This window comes from Cheilinus undulatus, linkage group 6 (assembly GCF_018320785.1).
Source record: "Cheilinus undulatus linkage group 6, ASM1832078v1, whole genome shotgun sequence".
NCBI lineage: Eukaryota > Metazoa > Chordata > Actinopteri > Labriformes > Labridae > Cheilinus > Cheilinus undulatus.
Genome location: NC_054870.1, coordinates 43,296,476 through 43,317,341, shown reverse-complemented (window position 1 = coordinate 43,317,341; position 20,866 = coordinate 43,296,476). Strand labels below are relative to the sequence as shown.

The following is a 20,866-nucleotide window of genomic DNA, read 5'->3' as shown; positions in this document are numbered from 1 at the left end:
GTCAACTCTGAGTGCTAAAATAAAACTCTATAAACAGACTTCAGCTATAGGTTTTCATGATCTTACAATAAACTGGTTTGGAATAAAAGTGCATCTTAAAATATAATAAAGATATCAGATTTCTGGATTCATTTTCTGAGCATTATCTCTCTGTTTTGCATTACCAAACAGAAAAAGTAAAATTATGGTAAAGTGAGGGTACTGTAAAAGATCCAACCCAGATTCCTGACATTTTTTCCTTCAAAGGAAGATGATATAAAATCCACACACATGCTCCTGGTTATTTAAACACAGAAGGCCTAGACTGTGTTTGCCTTGAAAACTACCTTGTGTAATTATATTTAGCTTATTATGCTCCTCATTATAGCAGATTCTGTTTCGCTTATACAAATGAAACAATATACACATACCTCACTATGCTTGCCTTTAAAATGGGCTTAATATAAGCCTATTGCAGTAGCAGCATGAAATAACTGGAATTTACAAGAGTTGCGCAACAACCTGCTCTGCTGGTGGCAAAGCCCCCCTCAGAAAGATCTCATATCGACTAAATCTCTGTTGTTTTCCTGAAGGGTCACATAGGAAATAGGAGGGTTCTCACTGAAACAACACAGACTTCTTACTGGGTGGAGCTGCATTCAATTTCCTTCCTAAAGTCACCACAGGGGATATTTTAGTTGAAAGATTTGATACGCAGTGCCAGGAAGTGACCACATACCAGGCTGTAATCAAAGATTTCAATAGAGAGGGGAAGCCTTAGTTTCTCTTTCCCTTTCATGCTTTATAAATCGGCATTTTAAAATAAGTCCTGTGGTTTATTTATACAGCTCTTAGTGTTTTCATTCTCTTTTTTAGTTCCATCAGTTTATCCCAAAAATGTCACCGTGCATCTGAACGAGTCATGGCTGGTGATCAGTTGGAAACCTCCCCCTGATGATAAGATAAACGGCATCCTGCGTGGTTATGATGTCGTCATCCGACATGGCAACCAAGTGAACAAGGTGAGCAGCATGATGCTATTTTAAAGACAGAGCCTTTACCTTCAGCTTGCATCCTTCAACTACATCGTGTTAAAGAAGTCAAACGAGATGGATAAAAATGGCAAACGAGCAGATTTAACGGTATGCTCTCTAATTTCAATCTTTCAGTCTGCATGTATCCAGGGCCGCTCTTGCCAACGCCACATCTCAAGGCTTTGATGGGTTTTCCTCAAACAGTATTGATTTTGGATGCAAAAAGTCAAAGCTCGAGGTCATTGTACCTCATGTTCATCTCCTCCAGTCCAGGCAGTTTTTAAGAATGTGACATCTTTGAAAGCTTTGAGGGGGATTTACATCAAACTATGCACAAATTTCCACACTACCTGAAGAATGAGCAGATTAGATTTTGGACGTCAAAGGTCATTGGACCTGATGTTCATCCCTTGCTTTCCATGCAAGTTTTGTGAAAGTGATATCGGAAGAATGCTTTGAGTAATTTTCTTCAAACTTTGCACAAATGTCCTGTCTCACTTAGAGATGAATTTATTAGAATTTGGAGTCCAAAGGTCAAACTCATATGGCCTCATGTTCATCCTTTGCTTTTCAGGCAGGTCTTGGGTGTGCGATATCTTTGGAAAGCTGTGAGGAAATTAGCTTAAACTTAGCAAAAAATCCCATTTTGACTCAAGGATGAGCCAATTGGACTTTTGAGTTCAAAGGTCATTGGACATCATGTTCATCCCTTTTTAGGCAGTTCTTGTGAACATGATATCTTTTGTGAATGAGATCGTTTTTGAACTATTTGACAGCTTCTCTTAAACTTTGCAAAATGCCAACTCTGACTCAAGGATGAACTGATTAGACATTGTAGCTATGAGGTCATAGTCCATGGAGCAACATGAGCAACATGTTCATCCCTTGTTTTCTAGGTAATTCTTGTGATAATTTAACAATGCTGGATTTACGTTAGTCTTTGCACAAATTTCCACACTGCCAAAGATTAAACAGATTATATCTTTGACATTGGAAATTCTCATCAACACAATATCATAGGAATGCTATGAAAATGTTCTTCAGGCTTCGCAGACAAGTCCTATGGATCCTATGTTCATCCCTTACTTCTGAATAAAATATCTCGAGAACACCACAATAGTTTTTTCTTCAAACTTGGCACATATATTCACTCTTACTCACGGACCAACTGATAACACTTTGGAGGTCAAATGTAAAGGCCGTTAGGCCTGATGATCAGTCCTTGCTGAAGACTTCTCTTCGTATACCAGTCAGGTGATTTTGACACTAGTATGTATGATTATATTTATGTACTTATGTGTTTGTCACATAATGCATAAGTTTGACTGCATTTTTGTATAAACAGCCCATATTATGCCCTAATCTATACACTCTCATGTAAGAAGAATAGTTATTCCACTGTTGTTCATATTTCTTCTTAACAGAGAGTGAGAGGTGCTGTTATTTGAAAATGTCTGATGACAATGAGTGAAGTATGACGAATATGAAGGGAATTTGTCCTGCATTCTGGGAAAAGTGACCCTCCCTTTTTCCTGCGTAGTGAAGCAGAGATCAGCTTCCCTTTATCTATAAACAAACACTTTCCCACTTTACTGGATAAGGCAGGGAAAGTCCTTTTTAACCAGTGCTTTTGTTTTTCAGCCACTCTCAGCTTAAATTCTCACATCAGTTTATATTGTATAAATCAAATGTCCAGCATATTATTCCATGATGACAGTTGTGCCCCTGACTGCATTAGTGCTCTCTTGTAGTACAATAGTGTGTTTCCGTCCTTCCTGTCTGATTTGTAGTGAGAGGAAGCTGATGGTGTGAAACCTGGCTTCAGTGTTTTTCTTTCTTCAGCATGTGGCCGTGAGTCATCACAGACTGAATGGAATAAGAACACAACGGGATGTGTACCATAGGTCTAAACCGCTCTATGCGTTGTCCAGTTAGGTAGTGACGTTATTGCAAACTGAAGCTTTGTAAAAGTAGCAATGACCGGAAATGTGCACAGAGGTTACGTGTTGATTCACCATACTCGCCTGCATCTTGAGCATTCATTCAGACTTTTTCTCCCTTCCAGATTAGAGATGCACTGATTGTGAAATTAGGGCAGATATTGATTTTGTCATACTACTATTACTGTCATTTCTTTGAAATTCATGCCTGTTTCTAAATGAACTACTGTATTTTACTGGGTGTACACTCAACTATCACTTCATCAGGCATGGCTAAGATCCTCTTATGTTCTAAGAGCCTCCACTGAAGCAGTCAGTGTCTCATGTCTCATAAACTAGGGATGCTTGTGCTGATCTTTTCTCTCAGATAGTTAACGACATGGAGTGTGGTAGCTGCGTCATGGCTGCATCATGGCTCAATTTTTATTTCAGAGTGCATGTTAAAGTGAGGGCTTTCAGACTGCCTTTGTCATCCTTGAATCTCACGCTCCTTGTACATTGCTTCATATGCAGGGAATCTAGTCACTAGAAGGCTCAGCTATTTGTACCATGAGCCGCATGCATTTCTTGGCAAAAAGAGGAAGTAAATAGTGGAGTTGTATTTACCTTGTATGCAATTGTAATTGTTGTAGCTGATATATACAGTGCGTATTAAAAGTATTCATCCCCCTTGGATGTTTTACCATTTTAATCATTTTATAAATCAATCATGGTCAATATAATTTGGATTTTTTTACTAAAAAAACTCCCATGTGCAGATTTACACATGTGCAATATTCCTACCATTTCTTGATGATGGATTTCACTGAACTCTGGGGGATGTTCAGTGCCTTAGAATTTTTTTGTATCCATCCCCTGACTTATACATGTCAATAACCTTTTTCTTTGAGTTGCTTGGAGTGTTCTTTTGTCTTTTTGGTGGAATGGTAGCCAGGAATACTGATTAAGCTGTGACTGGACCTTCCAGACACAGGTGTCTTTTTACTACAGTCACTTGAAACACATCGACTTCACTCAGGTGATCCTTGTTTCACTATTTGAGAGACTACCAGCACCAGTAGGCAGGACCTTTTTTGAGTTATGTCAGTCACTTCAGTGTGCACAAATAGAAATACATTTATTTTACATTACTGTATTTATTTTTCTCAAATTGACCTTACTTTGTAGAAATCTGTTTTCACTTTGACATTAAAGACTATTTTTGTAAAAATTAAACAAACAAACAAACAGAGTTTGTACAATTGCTGACTTCTTCTGCCTAACAACAAACCTCTCCTCTGAATTAGCTGTTCGCTGATCAAGCATGCCTGCACTGAATATATGCACCACAGTAGATAAACATCGGCTACTGGCACCAGTGCAGGCCATGTTATCCAGGAAGTTTTTCTCAGACAACATCTCTACATCATGTTACCAGTTGAAAATACAGCGGCTAGATTATTAACTATAACTAGTCAGGAAAAAATTTTCCTTTATCTTTCTCAGAGTTTTTGTGGTCTGTGGTTGAAGCCTTAGTGTCATCATTAACTTGCAACCTGAGGTCAGTTTCCCAAAATTTGTTGCAGATTTGCTGTTGTCACATATTTAACCACATGCTGCCTTCTGTTTGGTGGCAAAGACGTGAGCATTGATCATGGGTTCAGCTGTCAGCACTTTAAAGCAGAGGAGCCCCAGATGGTACGGTAGCTTGTTGTGAAATACCGGGCTTCATCTGTCACATGTTCCCTACTGTTGAAGCACATGTGCTTTTCCAAAAAGTTAGCCTCCTTCCTTTTTTGACTAGAGTTTCAATATTTATAATGATGTGCAGTTTACAGTTCCCTGTTATTTTCCAAAAAGGTTTACTATCGCAACAGAACACAGCTTGAAGGGACTTTTTAATTGCATTTATTGTTTGTGTAAGTGGAGGAAATAGGGGAAGATAGCGAGAGAAAGAGCACAGCATGCAGAAAAACTGCAACGATGGAGTCATGATGTTGCAGAAATGTACAGCTTGTTCCTTTACATGTTGTTCCACCACAATGTCTCAAATTTGATCTGTTTTATTGGACTAAAATCAGCTTTTACTTCAGCTGGAAAAACAGCTTTACCATAAATTAAAACAGAAAGAACAAAAAAGTAATATTTCTGTTTTGTCCTCTTAAAATAAAAAAAAAGTAGAAGGTAGTGACATACTTGAATGCGCTCTGACCTGTAATCTGCCTGTGTTTTTACAGATTACATGCACAATGGAGAATTATTATAGAGGGTGAATGTCCAACAGTCCAGCACTAACAATTAGAGGGATATTTCAGTATTTTTGAAGTTGGGCTGTATCAGGTACAGAGCAGTAGAAGTGGCATTAGCCTTCAGTGATTTTTTTGCTGGTTGTATAGGCCAGGAAGCTAGGCTATACAGCGTAACAGATGGGTGCAGTTTCTCTGTGGATTTTAGGGAGTTTGGGGAAAAAATGGGCCACGAAACAATGTTGGCTCAAATGTACACTATTGGAAACTTCTATAGTTTTTTATTTTCTAAACCCAGAAAGCCTCTGTGTTTTTTGTCACAATTGTGTATTGCAGGCTTTGGCTACCGGTCACGGTTTGCTCTTGCATTGCAAAAAAGTAACTAAAACACAGAAGCTTTCCAGGCATAAATTTAAATTCTTCAAAACATTTTGATAGTGCGTACATTTGAGTCAACGTTTTTTATTTTTACCCAAAACTACCCATCTGTTATGCTGTACAGCCTAGCTTCCTGGCCAGTAAAACCAGTGAGTCCTCTTTAAAGGAGCAATGCTTACTGAAATCACTGGAGGCTAATACCACTATGGCTGCTAGGTACTGAAGACTGAACTCCAAAAATACTGAAATATCCATTTAAGTAATGTTTGGTCTTTGTGACAGAAAGTTAACTTACTTTTTCATCAGAGTTTTATCACCAATGCTGGGATTTGCTAGGTTTTGGTTAGTTAAATACTAATGATTAATATTATAATTATTGATATTTATACATAGAATTATTGATCAAGATTAATAAATAATGCTGCACCACCCTTGAAACGGAGAACAACAACCAAAAAGTAGCAAAAATCAGTTTCAGGGTGTACCCTGCCTCCCACCCAATGGTAGCTGGGATAGCCTCCAGCCCCCCGCGACCCTGAAAGGGATAAGCAGTATAGAAGATGGATGGATGGATGGATGGATAGCATTTACATGAAGCTGGGTGCACAAAGCACACAGTGGGAGACAGCTGTTATGGCGGTAGAATGGCAAATGAGGAGGAGTCACAGGGCTTTTTATTACCTGTGGACCCCCTGAAGTTTCTCCTCAGATCTCCCTCTGCCCAAGAAAACTGGGGTCCTACTAGGGCTACTGGGAGGTTGAGTCTCTCAGGCTACCTGGTTCTATGTCTGTGCAGTGGTTGCTAGGCCTGACTCTTGTCAGCGGGGCTGAGCTCAACACCAAAGAGCTATTTTTAGCTTGTCTTAGTCTAGTCTTCTGCATGGGAAAAAGGTTGTTAGATTTTTTTGTTATAGTTTTAATCAATGAATTTAACAGTATTCCAAATGCCCAAACTGATATAAATTGCTCTCAATGCATTGTATAAACAGTGTCTACATTTGCTCCCTGTGCAGATCTGCAGACAGCCTGGTGGAGATTTATTTTCCCAAAACAGCATCCTATTTTTTTTATTATTGTTGTTATTTTTTTCACTTTCTTGTCTCATTTTTAAATGTGTTTTAAACCTCAAATGGCATGGGCTCCTGTTTTGTTTAGTTTTTATTTTGTTGGATTGAAGCAGATTTATAGGCTGTAATTGTTCTAAAAGTAAAAAAAAAAAAATACTCTGTATACTCCCTTTCTATACACTTTCCCAAGGCCTTTCTATAATAATCCTATATTTAATAATATTTATCCACATTAATCATAAGTTTTATTGAATAGAAATTCATGTTTGAGTTAATGAAGATGACACATCCTCAACAGATGTGTTGAGTACTTGTTTTCATATACGGTTGAGAGGTGCGTCACTGTAAGTCAAGTTGAATTGTCTCTTCCTCCCTGCTGTTAAAGAATGGTCCAGTGTTTCCTCTGCTAAAGAAGATAATAAAGGAAGCAGTGAAGCTCCTTTTTTGTATTTTAGAGAATTCAAACAACTCTTATCATAGCTGACACTTGAATACTTCCAGGTCATTTCACTCTTAGGAACCTTTCCAAGGACTTTTTGAATGGACCTTTGCCCATGGGGGTGCGGGGATCTGTCAAACCCTCCAAACCAGCCCTGGCTACAAGATGGCTTTGTCTTTATAAATATGATAAACAATATTCTGAATATAGTGTATAAAAACAAACTCAAACTCTGCCTCTAAGTTCTTCTTAGAGTTTGAACTTTCTCTCCACATAGATAATTATTAACCCTAAGATATGTTTTAAATAGAAATCTTATCCTGACTCTGTACTTGACATAGTTTAATGATGTCTGATGTCATGTGTTTCAGATCCACAGTAACACCACAACGCTCTTTGAAGCCGTGCAGGAATTCAACGTGACCTACAGCGTGGAGGTGGCGGCATGCACGCAGGCAGGGAGCGGCATGGTCAGCCCACGAGTCTGGCTCTTTGTGCCAGAGGACAGTAAGCTGCTCTATTTAATTATCTCATCATCTAGGAGCTTTATTATCTGGCTGACAGACTTTAGATTATATATTGGACTGTACTGGGATGGCTCGGCCACCTTATGAGAAGAAACAGAAGCTTTCCAGGCTCCATGCTATTTATAGCTACACCAGAAGCCTTGGCTTTCAAGGGATGGTAGCATCAGTAAGTCAGTTCTCCGGTTCCAGATGTTCTTAGTTTACTAATGGATGAAGTCCACCACCATGAAATGCCAAGTAAATTTTACTAAGATGACAAAAGAGTGTGTGTAAATACAAACTGCAACTGCACTTTAAACTTCCAGAGCACCTCCTTTGATGCAGTCTTCTGCTCTTTGCTCATACTTTACATTTTTCCACCTTTTCTTTCAGAATCAGCAGTGACCCCGTCGTCCAGCCCAGACGCTGGGGCCTCTGACTTGGTCTATGTGGTCTTGGGTGTTGTCTGTGGCATCTGCCTCCTGCTGCTGATCCTCTGGGGAGCTATCTGTGTACACAACAGGACGTCTGACTCTTGGTTTGGGTATGCTGACCGTCTTTCACCTTCTCTGTACACCCAGGATTGATATGATCACCAAGTCTGATTGGGTTATCTTTGACAGTAAGCTGTTGATCACTGCATTTGAGCCAATTAACTGTGTTTTCCTTTTTTATTAGATATTTTTTAAGCTTTAGGGGCTGTCTTTCTAAGTTCTGGGAAGATTTGGGATCACTTTGGGGCTTCAGTCTCTACAAACATGACTAGAGGCTTTCAAAAACTTATGGCAGATCACCAGATCCCTCTCCACTACCACTGTTTGCTGATATTAGTTTTTATCCCATGCACTTAAAGGAAAAAGTCCTGGAAGCCCTAGTGTAATGAGATCAAATTTTGTGTGTACTTTTTTAGATATTTCACATTACATATAGATAATATTGTACTATAAATAACTTTTGTGTTGTCCAAATGGACTTCTAATAAAAATCATAATAATTGGAAGAAAATTAATTAGGTCTGTCAGCATTAATGCTGTTTTTGTAATGAAATTTTGATTAAAAAAATGAACTTTTTAGAATCACATTACTTGAATGCTACTTGTCATTTTTAGGTGAACTGTAGTTAAGCACTGTAGTGGTGCAGCAACTGAATCCAATTCACCAGAGCAGCTTCTCGCTTCCATGATGATGGAAAATAAGGATGCCACCGCTCCTTAATATTGAATCTAACTTTAAAAACTTGTAGACAGCTCAGTGGACAAGTCAGTAGTAATCTGTTTCTATCATGCCCATTACCCTTTTTTACCTTTTGCCCCTTGAGAAAGCAACTAAAGCTGAGCTCCTGAAAAGTCTATATGCTTCACAATAACTGGGAATAGCTGGATATTAGTGTGCCATTTTGTACATGCACTCCTGCATATTTCTCACTGTATAACAGTGTCACCATCATGCAATTCGAAAGTCTGCTTGTCGACTACAGCTCTCAGAAAACCTCTCTTGCAAACCACAACTGTGAGATGCTGCTTCTGTCAGGACGGATATGCACCCTAAACTTTTAAAATAAAATCCGATCAAACTTCCGGTTAGCGTTAGAGCTAGGATAGGGGTGTAGGTAAGGGCTAGGATACCAAAAAAAGTCAAAAACTTGACCCGCAAAATCGAATTACAAAAGCCAATTAAACAGGAAAACAAGCTTGTCTTTGATAAGGCTAAAGCTAACAAAGCTATGTTAGCTATGTAAGTTTTGGAGAAAACATAGCTGAAGATTGTACACCTTTTACAGTTTTGCAAATATCCTCAACCCATATATTACTCACATAAAATAGCTACATAGCTAAAGCTGACAAAGCTACATTTGCTTATGCTATGTTTGCAAAAGCTGACTAAGCTACATTAGCTATGTACAGTGCTTAACAAATTTATTAGACCACCATAACCCTAACCAAAGTAAGGTTTATGCCACAGCTGTCCTAAATTAGCAGCATTGGTAATTACCAAAATCATTTTTTATGTTTCTGCAATGGTTAATACACCAATACGTAGAAGCTCTTTAACCCAAATGATATTTTTAATGGTAAAATGTAATTATTATTGTTATCCATGAATTTTCAAATTTACTGATTTACAAAAAAGCTGAAAAAATAGTAAAGCACATCAATATTTCTTGATTAATTTGTCAAATTATAGTAATTTACTTGCATACCTGAACAGAAAAATGACTTTTAGAGGTTGAATGTTATGCTTAATTAATTTCTGACTTCTCAGAGAAGCCCAGTGAGCCGGCTCAAATTTGGGTGAATTCCGTTTGAAACTCCTCATTCCTGTTCAAAATGGTAAAACATGGAGAGCTCACTGAAAATAAGAAAGTCCATATTAAAGCACTCCATGATGCTGGATGGTCTTTGAGACAAATATGACAGTTGGTCTAATAAATTTGTTAAGCACTGTATCTACATTACCTGCGAAGCTAATGTAGCTATATCATCATTAGCTATGCTTCCTAAAGCTCACATTGCTAAAGCTAACATAGCTATACTGGATGATGTAGTAATGTTAACTATGTAGCTAGCTAAGCTATGTTAGCTTGAGCTAAAGTTATTGAAGCTAAAGCTCGCTACTGTTCATGTAACTACCTCTAAAACTGGTCAAAAATTCAGAATTAGCAGTGTAACCTTTTTTCCGGTTTCATTTATAGAACGTCACTTAGCCTGTAACGTTTTTAATGCCTCTTTTTTATGAATGTGACAGGCAGACTTTGTTCATAAACAGGAAATACTTTGTACCGGCAAATTATGTCACTGATGTCCTGACAGAGGCGGCATCTCACAGTAGTCTTCAAGACGGGGGGTGTCTGAGAGCTCTGAGAGCTGGTCTGAGAGGTCTAAATGGTCTGAGACCTGCAGTCTGCAGCCAGACCCCTCTCATTTTTTTTTTTTTTTTTTTTTACATGTGATTAGTTTGTGATTTGTTTTTACTAGTGAATTTCTGTGATTAATCAGGATTAAAAAATCAATTGACAGCCCTAATAAAACACAAAGTTTATTCAAAGAGCACTTATCTGAAGCAAAATCACAAAGTATCTTTCAAAAATTAAAAATACCAACAATACAACAACACACAAATATATGATTAAATCTTAAAAATTGAAATAATACATCAATAAAACAAGACGATATAAAAATAAAATAGAAACAAAGAAAACAATGACAGAGTAAAGTAGACGATAAGTTAGGTTGATTAGATTCTTCTAAACTGGTTGTAATCTTGGTGTTGTTTTTATAAGTTCCTTCCAGAGTTCCAAACCCTGAAATGGCAGTTTTGATGGTGTACTTATTTTTGTAATGAAATATGAGGGCATTGAGTAATCTTTCCTTACTGTAGCACAGCTTTAAAAATGAAAACTTCCTGACTCTGGTAATAAACTGCCTTTGCTTCCTCTTAATCACCAGTCTGCACCTGAGAGCAGTTAATAACTGAGCAGCTGGAGAAATGCACAACAACCAGCTGTGACTCAGAGCTGCCGATCAGAATACGAGCAGGAATGTGTCACAGGCTGCTTCTCCGATAGGAAAACAGCTTCTGACAGCCCAGAGAGCTTCCTCACTTCCACTGCCCCTTCTGTTCTGTCTCAGACACTGTTTTTGTGTTGGTGATCACAGAGCTTGAGTGACGGCATCCCAGCATTGACCTTGTTTTCCCTGCTCTCTGTCGCCCTCCACAGGTGGATGTTTGGAGGTGAAGAAAAGCTGCAGCCTGTTGTTCAATACCAGAGATCCTACAACCGGTCAGCCATCGGAATCACACGTATGTTCATGATTGTTAATGTCAAACTTTCTTGTGTCCAGAAATACTTCAATATACACAAATTCTCTATGTGTATATATTTACCTGTGTCATCCTGTCAAACATATTCATATAAATGTAGACATTTGTGATATACACAATTTAAGTAGGGTGACAAAATACAAATGATGTATAGTTGAAATGATAATATGAAACCATCACAAGGACTACATAAGTATTTGTATCTAGTACAATTTAAGTTGTATACCCTTAGAATGACCTGGAATACCACCATTGTGCAATGCTGTTAGTAAGCCACATAGATTATCGTTGTTATCACACTTACTGTGCTGCTGTTGGTGTTATCTTTGAGGCCTGTTTCTTTGCATTCAATCCTCATAAATATGACAAACATTTTGAAACAAGCAAGTTTTACTACCTGTTGCAAAAATGAATAAAACTACAGTAGGGTGGGAAGCAGCTCTGAACAGGCCCTCACACCCCTGTGCATGTTGGACGGTGTCACACGGTGGGTGAGTAACAACAGTCGGGTGTGAACTCATGCACTGTGCTGCATCACAGCAGAGAGACCGTGCAGATCCTCCCAGGACTGTTGTTAAATTAAAGATAATGAGCATATTGCACTTTGTATATGAGGTAGTACTGGCTTTGGACAGTAGATGGTAGTATTTGAACAGGGCAGGACTGTTGACTGTTGAAACTCTAAAGAACATTGGATGTTCCTGGCTTCTTACAGTAGGTGGCACTCATGAAATGAACATTTTAATGTGTGGAGGGGCAGACCTTGATCATAAATGTTGAATTTGAAGCCAATCAGATGTTTCATACAAGAGTTACAGCAACTTCCTGTTTAATGGCGAGACATGTAAAAGCTCATCATTGCCAGTGAGGCATCCTTTGATAAAACATGTCAGTGTTGTGGGAAAATATTGAGGCCTTTGTCTGAAAATTCTGCGCTTACAGGTTGGTGGGTTCCTTGAAGTCAGGGAATAAACAAATGATCCAATTGTGTCCCGTCCTTTTGCCAGTAGGGGGTGCTGTGATGAGATGTTTGCATGACGTGTTCTCTTCCAGGGGTTATACTTAAACAAACGAGTTTATTTGTTATCTCAGGATAATAACGCTGGCGTTCCAATGATTATGGCATGATTACCCTCATATCTCAAGAAAGATGTCTCTTGATCATTTCTATTAGAAAACGAGCAAAAACATTATTATTCTGACATGAAGAGGTACATAAGTGGAGATCTTGAGAAAATAACTGAAATTTACTCATTGTCGCAGGGAAACTGAATAAAATAGAAGATTTGGATGTATGTCCACTTAGGTCTTCCATTGTATATCATATTACTGTATTTTACATTTGAAATAGTGTAATTAAATCATGTATACAACATGTTTCTAAAGTCTAGACATCAATGTCCTGCTGAAGGCATGTTTTCAAACATGCTGACTTGTCCTGACTTTTCATCTTCAGTGGGGAACCTTGGCATCAGTGAGGATCTGCAGGCCAAACTTCAGGATGTGATGGTCATGAGGAGCCTTCTCTCCATAGGGAAAGTCCTGGGAGAGGGTGAGTAAGAAGTTCCATATTTGTAGGTTGTTTCATGTACAGTACTGTGCAGAACTTTTAGGCATGTTTGGGCCAAAAATCGAAGCTGAAGTAAGGCATAGATGCGGCAAGGAATTAGCACGAGGGCAGCATCTTGCACTAAGGACTGACACAACCTCAGTCATGCTCTGGATGCCCTTGCATATTACCAGGGGCATTGGAAAATAATCAGCTAAAAACAAATATAACAGTCTACTACTTTAGGGTGGAGTAAGGGGTGGATGTGGAGAATAAGCACAGCCTAGGGTACCGTCTTGATAGGGGAGTAGGGTTGCCATGAGGCCCTGGTCGTACTGTGGATGTCCCAAGGGCCCAAAAGCGCCGGAAGTGTCTGGACGTATTACTAGGGTTGACAAGGGTGTGGCACATCAGATCCTGTGATGAATCCATACATACCGAACCTTATGCACATGACTGTACACAAGACAGAATCTGACATAAAATGTTAACTTGTTATCACTCAAACAGGTGAATTTGGTTCAGTGGTGGAGGGAAATCTAAGACAAATGGATGGAACATTAGAAAAAGTTGCTGTGAAGACAATGAAATGTAAGTTTTCTGTTACTTAAAGAAATCTATTTGCCATCTATCAGCTGAAATGAAAAGCAAAAAAAAAAGCAAATTTCCCCTTTTTCCTCCTTCAACAGTGGATAGCTTTTCCCAAAAAGAGATTGAAGAGTTTTTGAACGAGGCAGCCTGCATGAAAGATTTCAACCATCCTAATGTCATCAGACTGCTCGGTAGGAAAAGCGTACCATAAAATGTTTTATTGTCATTGCTTTTCCACTTCTACTTTCATGTATTTACATTATGTGTGCACTGACCTGTCCTCTTCAGGAGTGTGCCTAGAGGTTGGCTCTGGAAATTTTCCCAAGCCCATGGTCATCCTGCCGTTCATGAAATATGGAGATCTTCACAGTTTCCTGTTACGCTCACGGCTGGGAGAGAGTCCAGTGGTAAGGCCCTGGAATAAATTCAGTATAACATGTTTTCACCTGGATAAAATCATTTATGATTGTCGTTTTGTGTTTCTTTACACAGTTTTTGCCCACTCAGACCCTCCTAAAGTTCATGGTGGACATTGCTTTGGGCATGGAGTATCTCAGTAGTCGTAACTTTCTACATCGAGATCTGGCAGCCCGTAACTGCATGTAAGTTACATCTCCAAACACTTTATTTTAAAGGGGTTTTCTGGCTGTTTTGTATTCTTTGTGATTCTTTGTGATAATTCTGGATGGTAAGTGTATAAACTTTAGTAGGTTCTGATCAGCACAATTCCACTTTGGAAAAGCTACTGGGAAGCTTGGTTATGCAACCCTCTAAACAAACTTTGGAGCAAAAGGTGCCCATGGATAGAGGCTGTACTCCTCGATGCACTGGTCGCGGAATTGTTCCCTGATCTTGGCGCTGTTTGATGCATTTCTACCCCCTCTCTCTCTTTCCCTATGTTTCCTGTCTCTCTACAGCTGCCCTTTTTGAATAAAGGAAAAAAGAGTCCTACGAAAATAAATAACCAAGTAATTAGGCACTGTATTGTCATTCTTTTGCATTGCTACCAGCCTTTTTTTCCCTGCTCGGTCATACAAGTTCAGTGATCTTACCCATGAATTGCACTGTTAAGCCATAGATCAGATTGGCTTTGCTGTGTCTGACTTCGGGCAGATCCATCTTGCAAAGCTTCAGGCTGATAGATGTACTATCTGTCATGAGTGGCTCTTATCAACACTTCTTCGGGACATTTCTGATTGAGGATAGCAGCTCACAGACGCCTGCAGCCTGCATCACTCCCCATCTAGAGTTCCCTGCCTTACTTAATGTTGGTAGTTTACTGACCTTTTTCAACTTTCTGAAAATGAATTGGAAAAACAGACCCTGACAAGAAAAATCTGAATGGAAATTTGGCATCCAAGTAAGATTATAGCTGTCGCTTTATTCTTCTAAGGCCTTAAAATTAGACAAGCTACAGTTGCACAATATGCTTACTTTATGAAAACAATGTGTCAGCTGTTTTAATGGAAAACCTGCTAAAATACCTAGTTTTAGTTTACTTAGTTGTTGTTCTGTTGAAGCTTGCACTTAGTTTTTTGAAAGAGTGCACATTTGAGCCAACGTTGTTTCTAGGCCCATTTTTGCCTCAAACTTGCTTAATGAAGTGGTGAAAGTGTACCCATCTGCTATGCTGTTTAGCAACCAGCAAGTCCTTCTTTAGTTATTTTTTAAAGGTTCTGCCCTTCCTAAACGCTATCTGTGGGGTGTTGCCCAGCTAGATGTGAAATTTATTCCATGCCATGTCATGGGAAACAGTCCGTCTGCAGTCTAGTAGGATAAGAATGTGCAATGTTGAGCTCAAATAACTCCTGCTGTAAAATCAGTCTTGTGTTTTTAGGCAGGGATTAAACAAAGAGGGTCTTGGTCACTGTTTAGATTTCACAGAGTTCTGTCGAGTGATTTTCGGCCTTTTATAGGTGAACCATGCTGAGTATGAACATCAACACTGTACAGCCTAAAAGGATAACACTTCCATGAAAGTATGTCACTTTTTTAGGGAAGTCCAGTCTAAAATAATCCAGACAGGCATTAGAAAAGCTAAGGCCCTTTATAAAGCACATTGAAACAACTCACCAACAACACTTTTTGTTTGTCCTCCCTCAGTCTAATCTGTTAAAGTTATAACACTGGCTCAAAAAACTTTATGGTTATCTTGCATATGGAATACTCATTAAGAGGCTGCACATTTCAGAAATGTAGTGCAAAAGAAAGGGTTGTCTGATGGTAAGCTGAAGATATTAAAACATATCATTCAGTCAAAGTGATGTATTTTTGGGTTGCCCTTCTTTTAAGCAGCTAAACTACACTGATTTCTTTTTATCCTCTAGGCTGCGTGACGACATGACGGTTTGTGTAGCAGACTTTGGTTTATCAAAGAAGATCTACAGTGGGGATTATTACCGACAGGGCAGGATCGCCAAAATGCCCGTGAAATGGATTGCAGTGGAGAGCCTGGCAGACCGAGTTTTTACAGTAAAGAGTGATGTGGTGAGTAAATCCATGTGTCACTGCTCTACACTGAAAAGGAGAAGTGAGCCGGTGTCTGGAACTACTCATGAATTTCAGTCATTTTAGTCTGAGAGAAAAATCAGCTGAGTTGACAAAGAGAAATGTACTCAGCGTTCCTCCTCAGGGTGTGGTAAATATTTTGACAGTCTATCAGTTTATACTTACTCTTGGGATTTTCGGCGTCATGTGCAATTTTGTCCTCCTTTTACACTTCATACAGTTCAGATGAAAAATAAAACTTCTCTTTTGCTTTTTTGTAGAACGTACAGACAAAAATGATTAATAGAAATGTTGTCTCCTTTACTAGAAAATAAGAACGTATGACTGGAAATAAAAGAGCAGCTAAAACATTAAATTCCCTCGTCATATATGTTTTAAATTGCACTACAAAGAAAACATTAAAACTTTGATTTTCCACCTTTTTTGGAAAGCTGAGTTCATTTTCACAAGCCACACCCAGGCCTGATTACTGCCAGACCTACTGAATAAAGAAATCCCTTAAATAGAACCTTTCTGACAAAGTGAAGTAGCCTAAAAGATCTCAAAAACACATCATGTTGTCATCTAAAGAAATTCAAGAACAGACGAGAAACAAAGTCATTGACATCTATCAGTCTGGAAAGCGTTCCAGAGCCATTTCTCGTGCTTTTGGGCTCCATTGCGAGCCATTATCCACAAATGGAGAAAACTTGGAACATTGGCGAACCTTCCCAGGAGTGGCCGGCCTACCAACCCCAAACAACATCTAAAGATCTGCAGGCCTCATTTGACTCAGTTCAGTTCAGTGTTCATGATTCAACAATAAGAAAGACACTGGGAAAAAATGGTATCCATGGGAGAGTTCCAAGGCCAAAACCACTGCTGACCAAAAGAACAAAAAGGCTCATCTCACATCTTGATGATCCTCAAGACTTTATGGAAAATATCCTGTGGACTGGTGAGACAAAAATTGAAATTTTTGGAAGGTGTGAATCTCGTTACATGAAAAATGTAACACAGCATTTCATTAAAAGACCACTGCACCACCAGTCAAACATGGTGGTGGTAGTGTGATAGTCTGGGGCTGCTTTGCTGCTTCATGACCTGGACGACTTACCATAATTGGTGGAACCATGAATTCTGCTCTCTACTAGAAAATACTGAAGGAGGATGTCTGGTCCTCAGTTCATGACCTCGGGCTCAAGCGCACCTGGGTTATGCAGCAGAACGTAACGCAGCCTGATGGCAATTTTTTATCTGGGCCTTTTCACCCTGGTAATATGCTCAGATACCGCCTGGCGGTTATCAGGCCCTTGGGACATCCTATCCACCCTGACAGTATCCTAGGCTGTGCTTACTCGACACCCCCTTGCCCTTAAGGTGTGGACTTTATTTTTTCATCAGATTATTTCTCATGCCCCTGGTAATATGCAAGGACATCCAGAGCACTACCAGGGTTGTGTTGATCCTCCCTCCAGCCTAATGGTGCCCTCCTATGGGCTTACTCAACACATCTTTGCCTTAATTCAGCCCCAAACATACAAAGTACTGTTTGTATTTGTATGAATACAGAATTTACCACAGGATGGTGTGAAAGCTTGAAAAACATGGTGAATATACTTGAGAAGTGCTTAAATTTGATTTAAGAAGAGCTGTTTAAACCTTGAAAATTATACCATTCTGTGTCTTACAGTGGGCATTTGGTGTCACCATGTGGGAGATTGCGACACGAGGAATGACACCGTACCCTGGCATCCAGAACCATGAGATTTATGACTACTTACTGGAAGGACACAGACTGAAGCAGCCAGCAGACTGTTTAGATGAACTGTAAGTCTTTCTCCTTTACAAACATTTAATTTAGTTTAATATGGGTTTAATTGTGATGGAGGAAACCATAAAAATGAAGTAAAGACTGGGAGAGAAAGAAGATTTGGACACTATCTGTGTAAACATAGCAAAAGTGGAAATAAATTTGATAGACAAAACAAGGAATTTAATGTATTAACAATATTTCAGCACTTCTGGTTACAGACTTCTTTGTCCACCATGACCACTTGCTATAGAAAAAAATAATAAATATCAAACTTGAACACATGGTTGCAAAAGTCAATATTTAACTAGAATGTATGTCTGTTGTTGTGTGAGCTGCATCTATCATTAAAATACATCTTGATTTATTGAATAAGTTTTTTCTCCATCTAGGTATGAGATCATGTACAGCTGCTGGAGGGCCGACCCGCTGGACCGACCTGTCTTCACACAACTAAGAGAAATGTTGGAAAAACTCACAGAGAAGCTTCCGGAGTCTTTCAGCAAAGACGATATCATCTACATCAACACCAGCTTTCCTGAAGAGGACCCTGAAGGAGAAACTCTTCCTGCAGATCATCCTTTGTTCAGCTCATCGCCCTCCTGCAGCCATCAGACAACAGAAAACTCTGTGGTTACTGCGGACATTCACGGGAGTCTAGAGGAAGAGGAGGATGAGGACGATGATCGTTATGTGGTGGTGATCTCCTCTGATCCCTCCGGAAGACCTGCTGCTGTGAACACTCCTCTTTTAACGGGGGATTCTTTACACCATGCAAACGGAGACATGGTTACTGATGGGACAGCAGCAGATCACAGCTCCAGTGACACCTCTCGCCTGCTGTAGAAAGGTCCAAACTGAAATAAAAATAAAATGCCTCATTGCACTGGGAGCACCTTGACATTTCCTCATGTTCACTTTCTGTAGTATTGTTTTACCAGCAGTTAATGCGCTATGCTGGCTACACACTAGACGACTTTCAGATCCGAACCAATCTTACAAAAGATGGAGACCACAGACATGTATGGAAGCCTGTTTTCTGCCACTTACAAAACAAGAAAACAAGTTAGGTAATAGTAAAAAAATCTGAAGTCCAGTATTATTTAAAGAGCCATTAACCGAAGATAATAATTAAGACTTAAAAAGTCAAAATTATGGGAAAAAAAAAATCAAAACAAGGAGATGTGAGGGACAAAAAGTCAAAACTATGTGATAAAAAGTCTAAACTGAGAGATAAAAAGTCAACATTATGGAAAAGTAAGTCCTAATTGGGGAAACAGTCAAAATTATGAAAAAGTGAGTCCTAAATGTGAGATATACAAAGATTAGATTAGATTTGGAAAAATTACGTCAAAATTATAAGATGAAAAGTCAAAATTGTGAAATAGATAATTATTATGGCATAAATGTTAAAAATTAGAAGATAATAAATCAAAATCAAGAGATAAACTGTGAGGATTATGAGATAAGTCAAGATTAAGAGATAAAAAAGTCAAATATTTTCAAATAAAACTGAAAATGAGATGAAAAGTCAGGCAAAAAGAAAAAGTCGATTTTACAGAATAAGTTGCTATGAGCTGAAAGAAAATCCTATTTACATGATTAAAAGTCATAATTACATTTACAGCTCTTTCTAGTTTTTCTAGTTAAATTGTCAGTCTGGGCAGATGGACCTAAGTAAATCTGTAATTCCGAAATTGTGAAAAAATTCCAAAATGTACCTTAATAGCTTATGGTTTTGACTTTTTATTCCAAACTTAAGATTTTTATCTCATTATCATGACTTATCTGACAGTTATTCATGTTCTTTTTTTAAAAATATTTAGTCAGGACTGATATGGACCTGATCAGTTTTTAACAATATCACACACACTAGGTGAGTTGGCCTGACAGTGAGACCACATACCTGCTCTTTGTAGAACAGTGTCACAGTGACGATTCCCCAGTCACAGATTTCACAAAAACTCAACTGAATAAATGTGACTTCAGAAGAAAAAAATATCAAACTTATCATATGTTTGATATTATACAATTCCATATCCGCTCCTGGATTAGTTTGATCGGGAGCAGTAAAATAGTAGTACTGAAACCACACACTTGAGGATTATTTGGATAATTAAGCCCTGGATCCTGTCATGCCCCTCAAATTATTGGAGAAGATCATCGGGCACAAAATCAGACTTAAAACCATCTAGTGTGTAGCCAGCCTTACATGGCCAGCCTCCACGTCAGTGTTGTCTTTGTGTTTCTACTTCAAATGTTTTCATGCACGTGTTTTATAAGCTTAAGATAAACTGAACTGTGAAATTGTTTACTGTATTGTGTTGTGATGTAAATATAGAAATGTACAGAGCATTTATAAAGTGATTTTATCTACTGTAAAAATACACGATTCCTAGAATTCTTCTTTGAAATAAAATTTTTAAAAAATCTTCAAAGGTTACAACACTTTCACATTGATGGCAAATTTTTGATTCATATTTTGTTTTTTAAGAGTCATTTGGGCTTTTTATGTCTTTAATATAGAGATAAAGTACGGGGAATGACATACAGGAAAGAACGGTAGCATGGGCTTCAATCCAGGATCCCTGCATCAATGGAGCACAACCATTCAGCCATATGCCACCCTTTATTTGTTTTATCCAAGTGTTCCCAATAAGAACTAGAAAAGCACTCAGAGAGCGCAGACCTCAGGCATTAGCCCTATCTCCCCATAGTGAAGAATCCTTTAAAAAAATCCTGGATCCAGACGGTGATCCGAATCATTCCCAAAATCTGATCAGTTCTTCCTTATGCCATGTCTGACATTTCCTGAAAATTTCATCAAAATCCGTCCATAATTTTTTTAATTATGTTGCTAACAAACTAACTAACAAACCCTGCCGATCACATAACCTCCTTGGCGGAGGTAATTGTAGGTTACAAAAAAAAAAAAAAACCAGGGGATTCAGGGGATGTTTGGGATGTTTGCTATTGGATCTTTATACAGTCATGGTCAAAATGTGTTCCTGAAGACCAAAAGGACATTCAGGTCAT

At 38.7% G+C, this 20,866-nt stretch overlaps 1 protein-coding gene across 1 annotated transcript in view; it reads left to right on the top strand.

Moving 5' to 3' along the window:
• Nucleotides 1-20,279, top strand: part of mertka (c-mer proto-oncogene tyrosine kinase a) — a 40,194-nt gene extending 19,915 nt beyond the window's left edge. Inside the window, exons 8-19 of the mRNA XM_041789859.1 lie at nucleotides 856-1,001; nucleotides 7,434-7,569; nucleotides 7,962-8,112; nucleotides 11,287-11,369; nucleotides 12,847-12,942; nucleotides 13,450-13,530; nucleotides 13,629-13,721; nucleotides 13,819-13,937; nucleotides 14,023-14,132; nucleotides 15,858-16,017; nucleotides 17,711-17,847; nucleotides 18,223-20,279. Of these exons, the coding sequence (XP_041645793.1) occupies nucleotides 856-1,001; nucleotides 7,434-7,569; nucleotides 7,962-8,112; nucleotides 11,287-11,369; nucleotides 12,847-12,942; nucleotides 13,450-13,530; nucleotides 13,629-13,721; nucleotides 13,819-13,937; nucleotides 14,023-14,132; nucleotides 15,858-16,017; nucleotides 17,711-17,847; nucleotides 18,223-18,676 (1,766 nt within the window). The 3' untranslated portion in view covers nucleotides 18,677-20,279. The remainder of the gene's footprint in view (nucleotides 1-855; nucleotides 1,002-7,433; nucleotides 7,570-7,961; nucleotides 8,113-11,286; nucleotides 11,370-12,846; nucleotides 12,943-13,449; nucleotides 13,531-13,628; nucleotides 13,722-13,818; nucleotides 13,938-14,022; nucleotides 14,133-15,857; nucleotides 16,018-17,710; nucleotides 17,848-18,222) is intronic.
• Nucleotides 20,280-20,866: the final 587 nt, after the last annotated feature.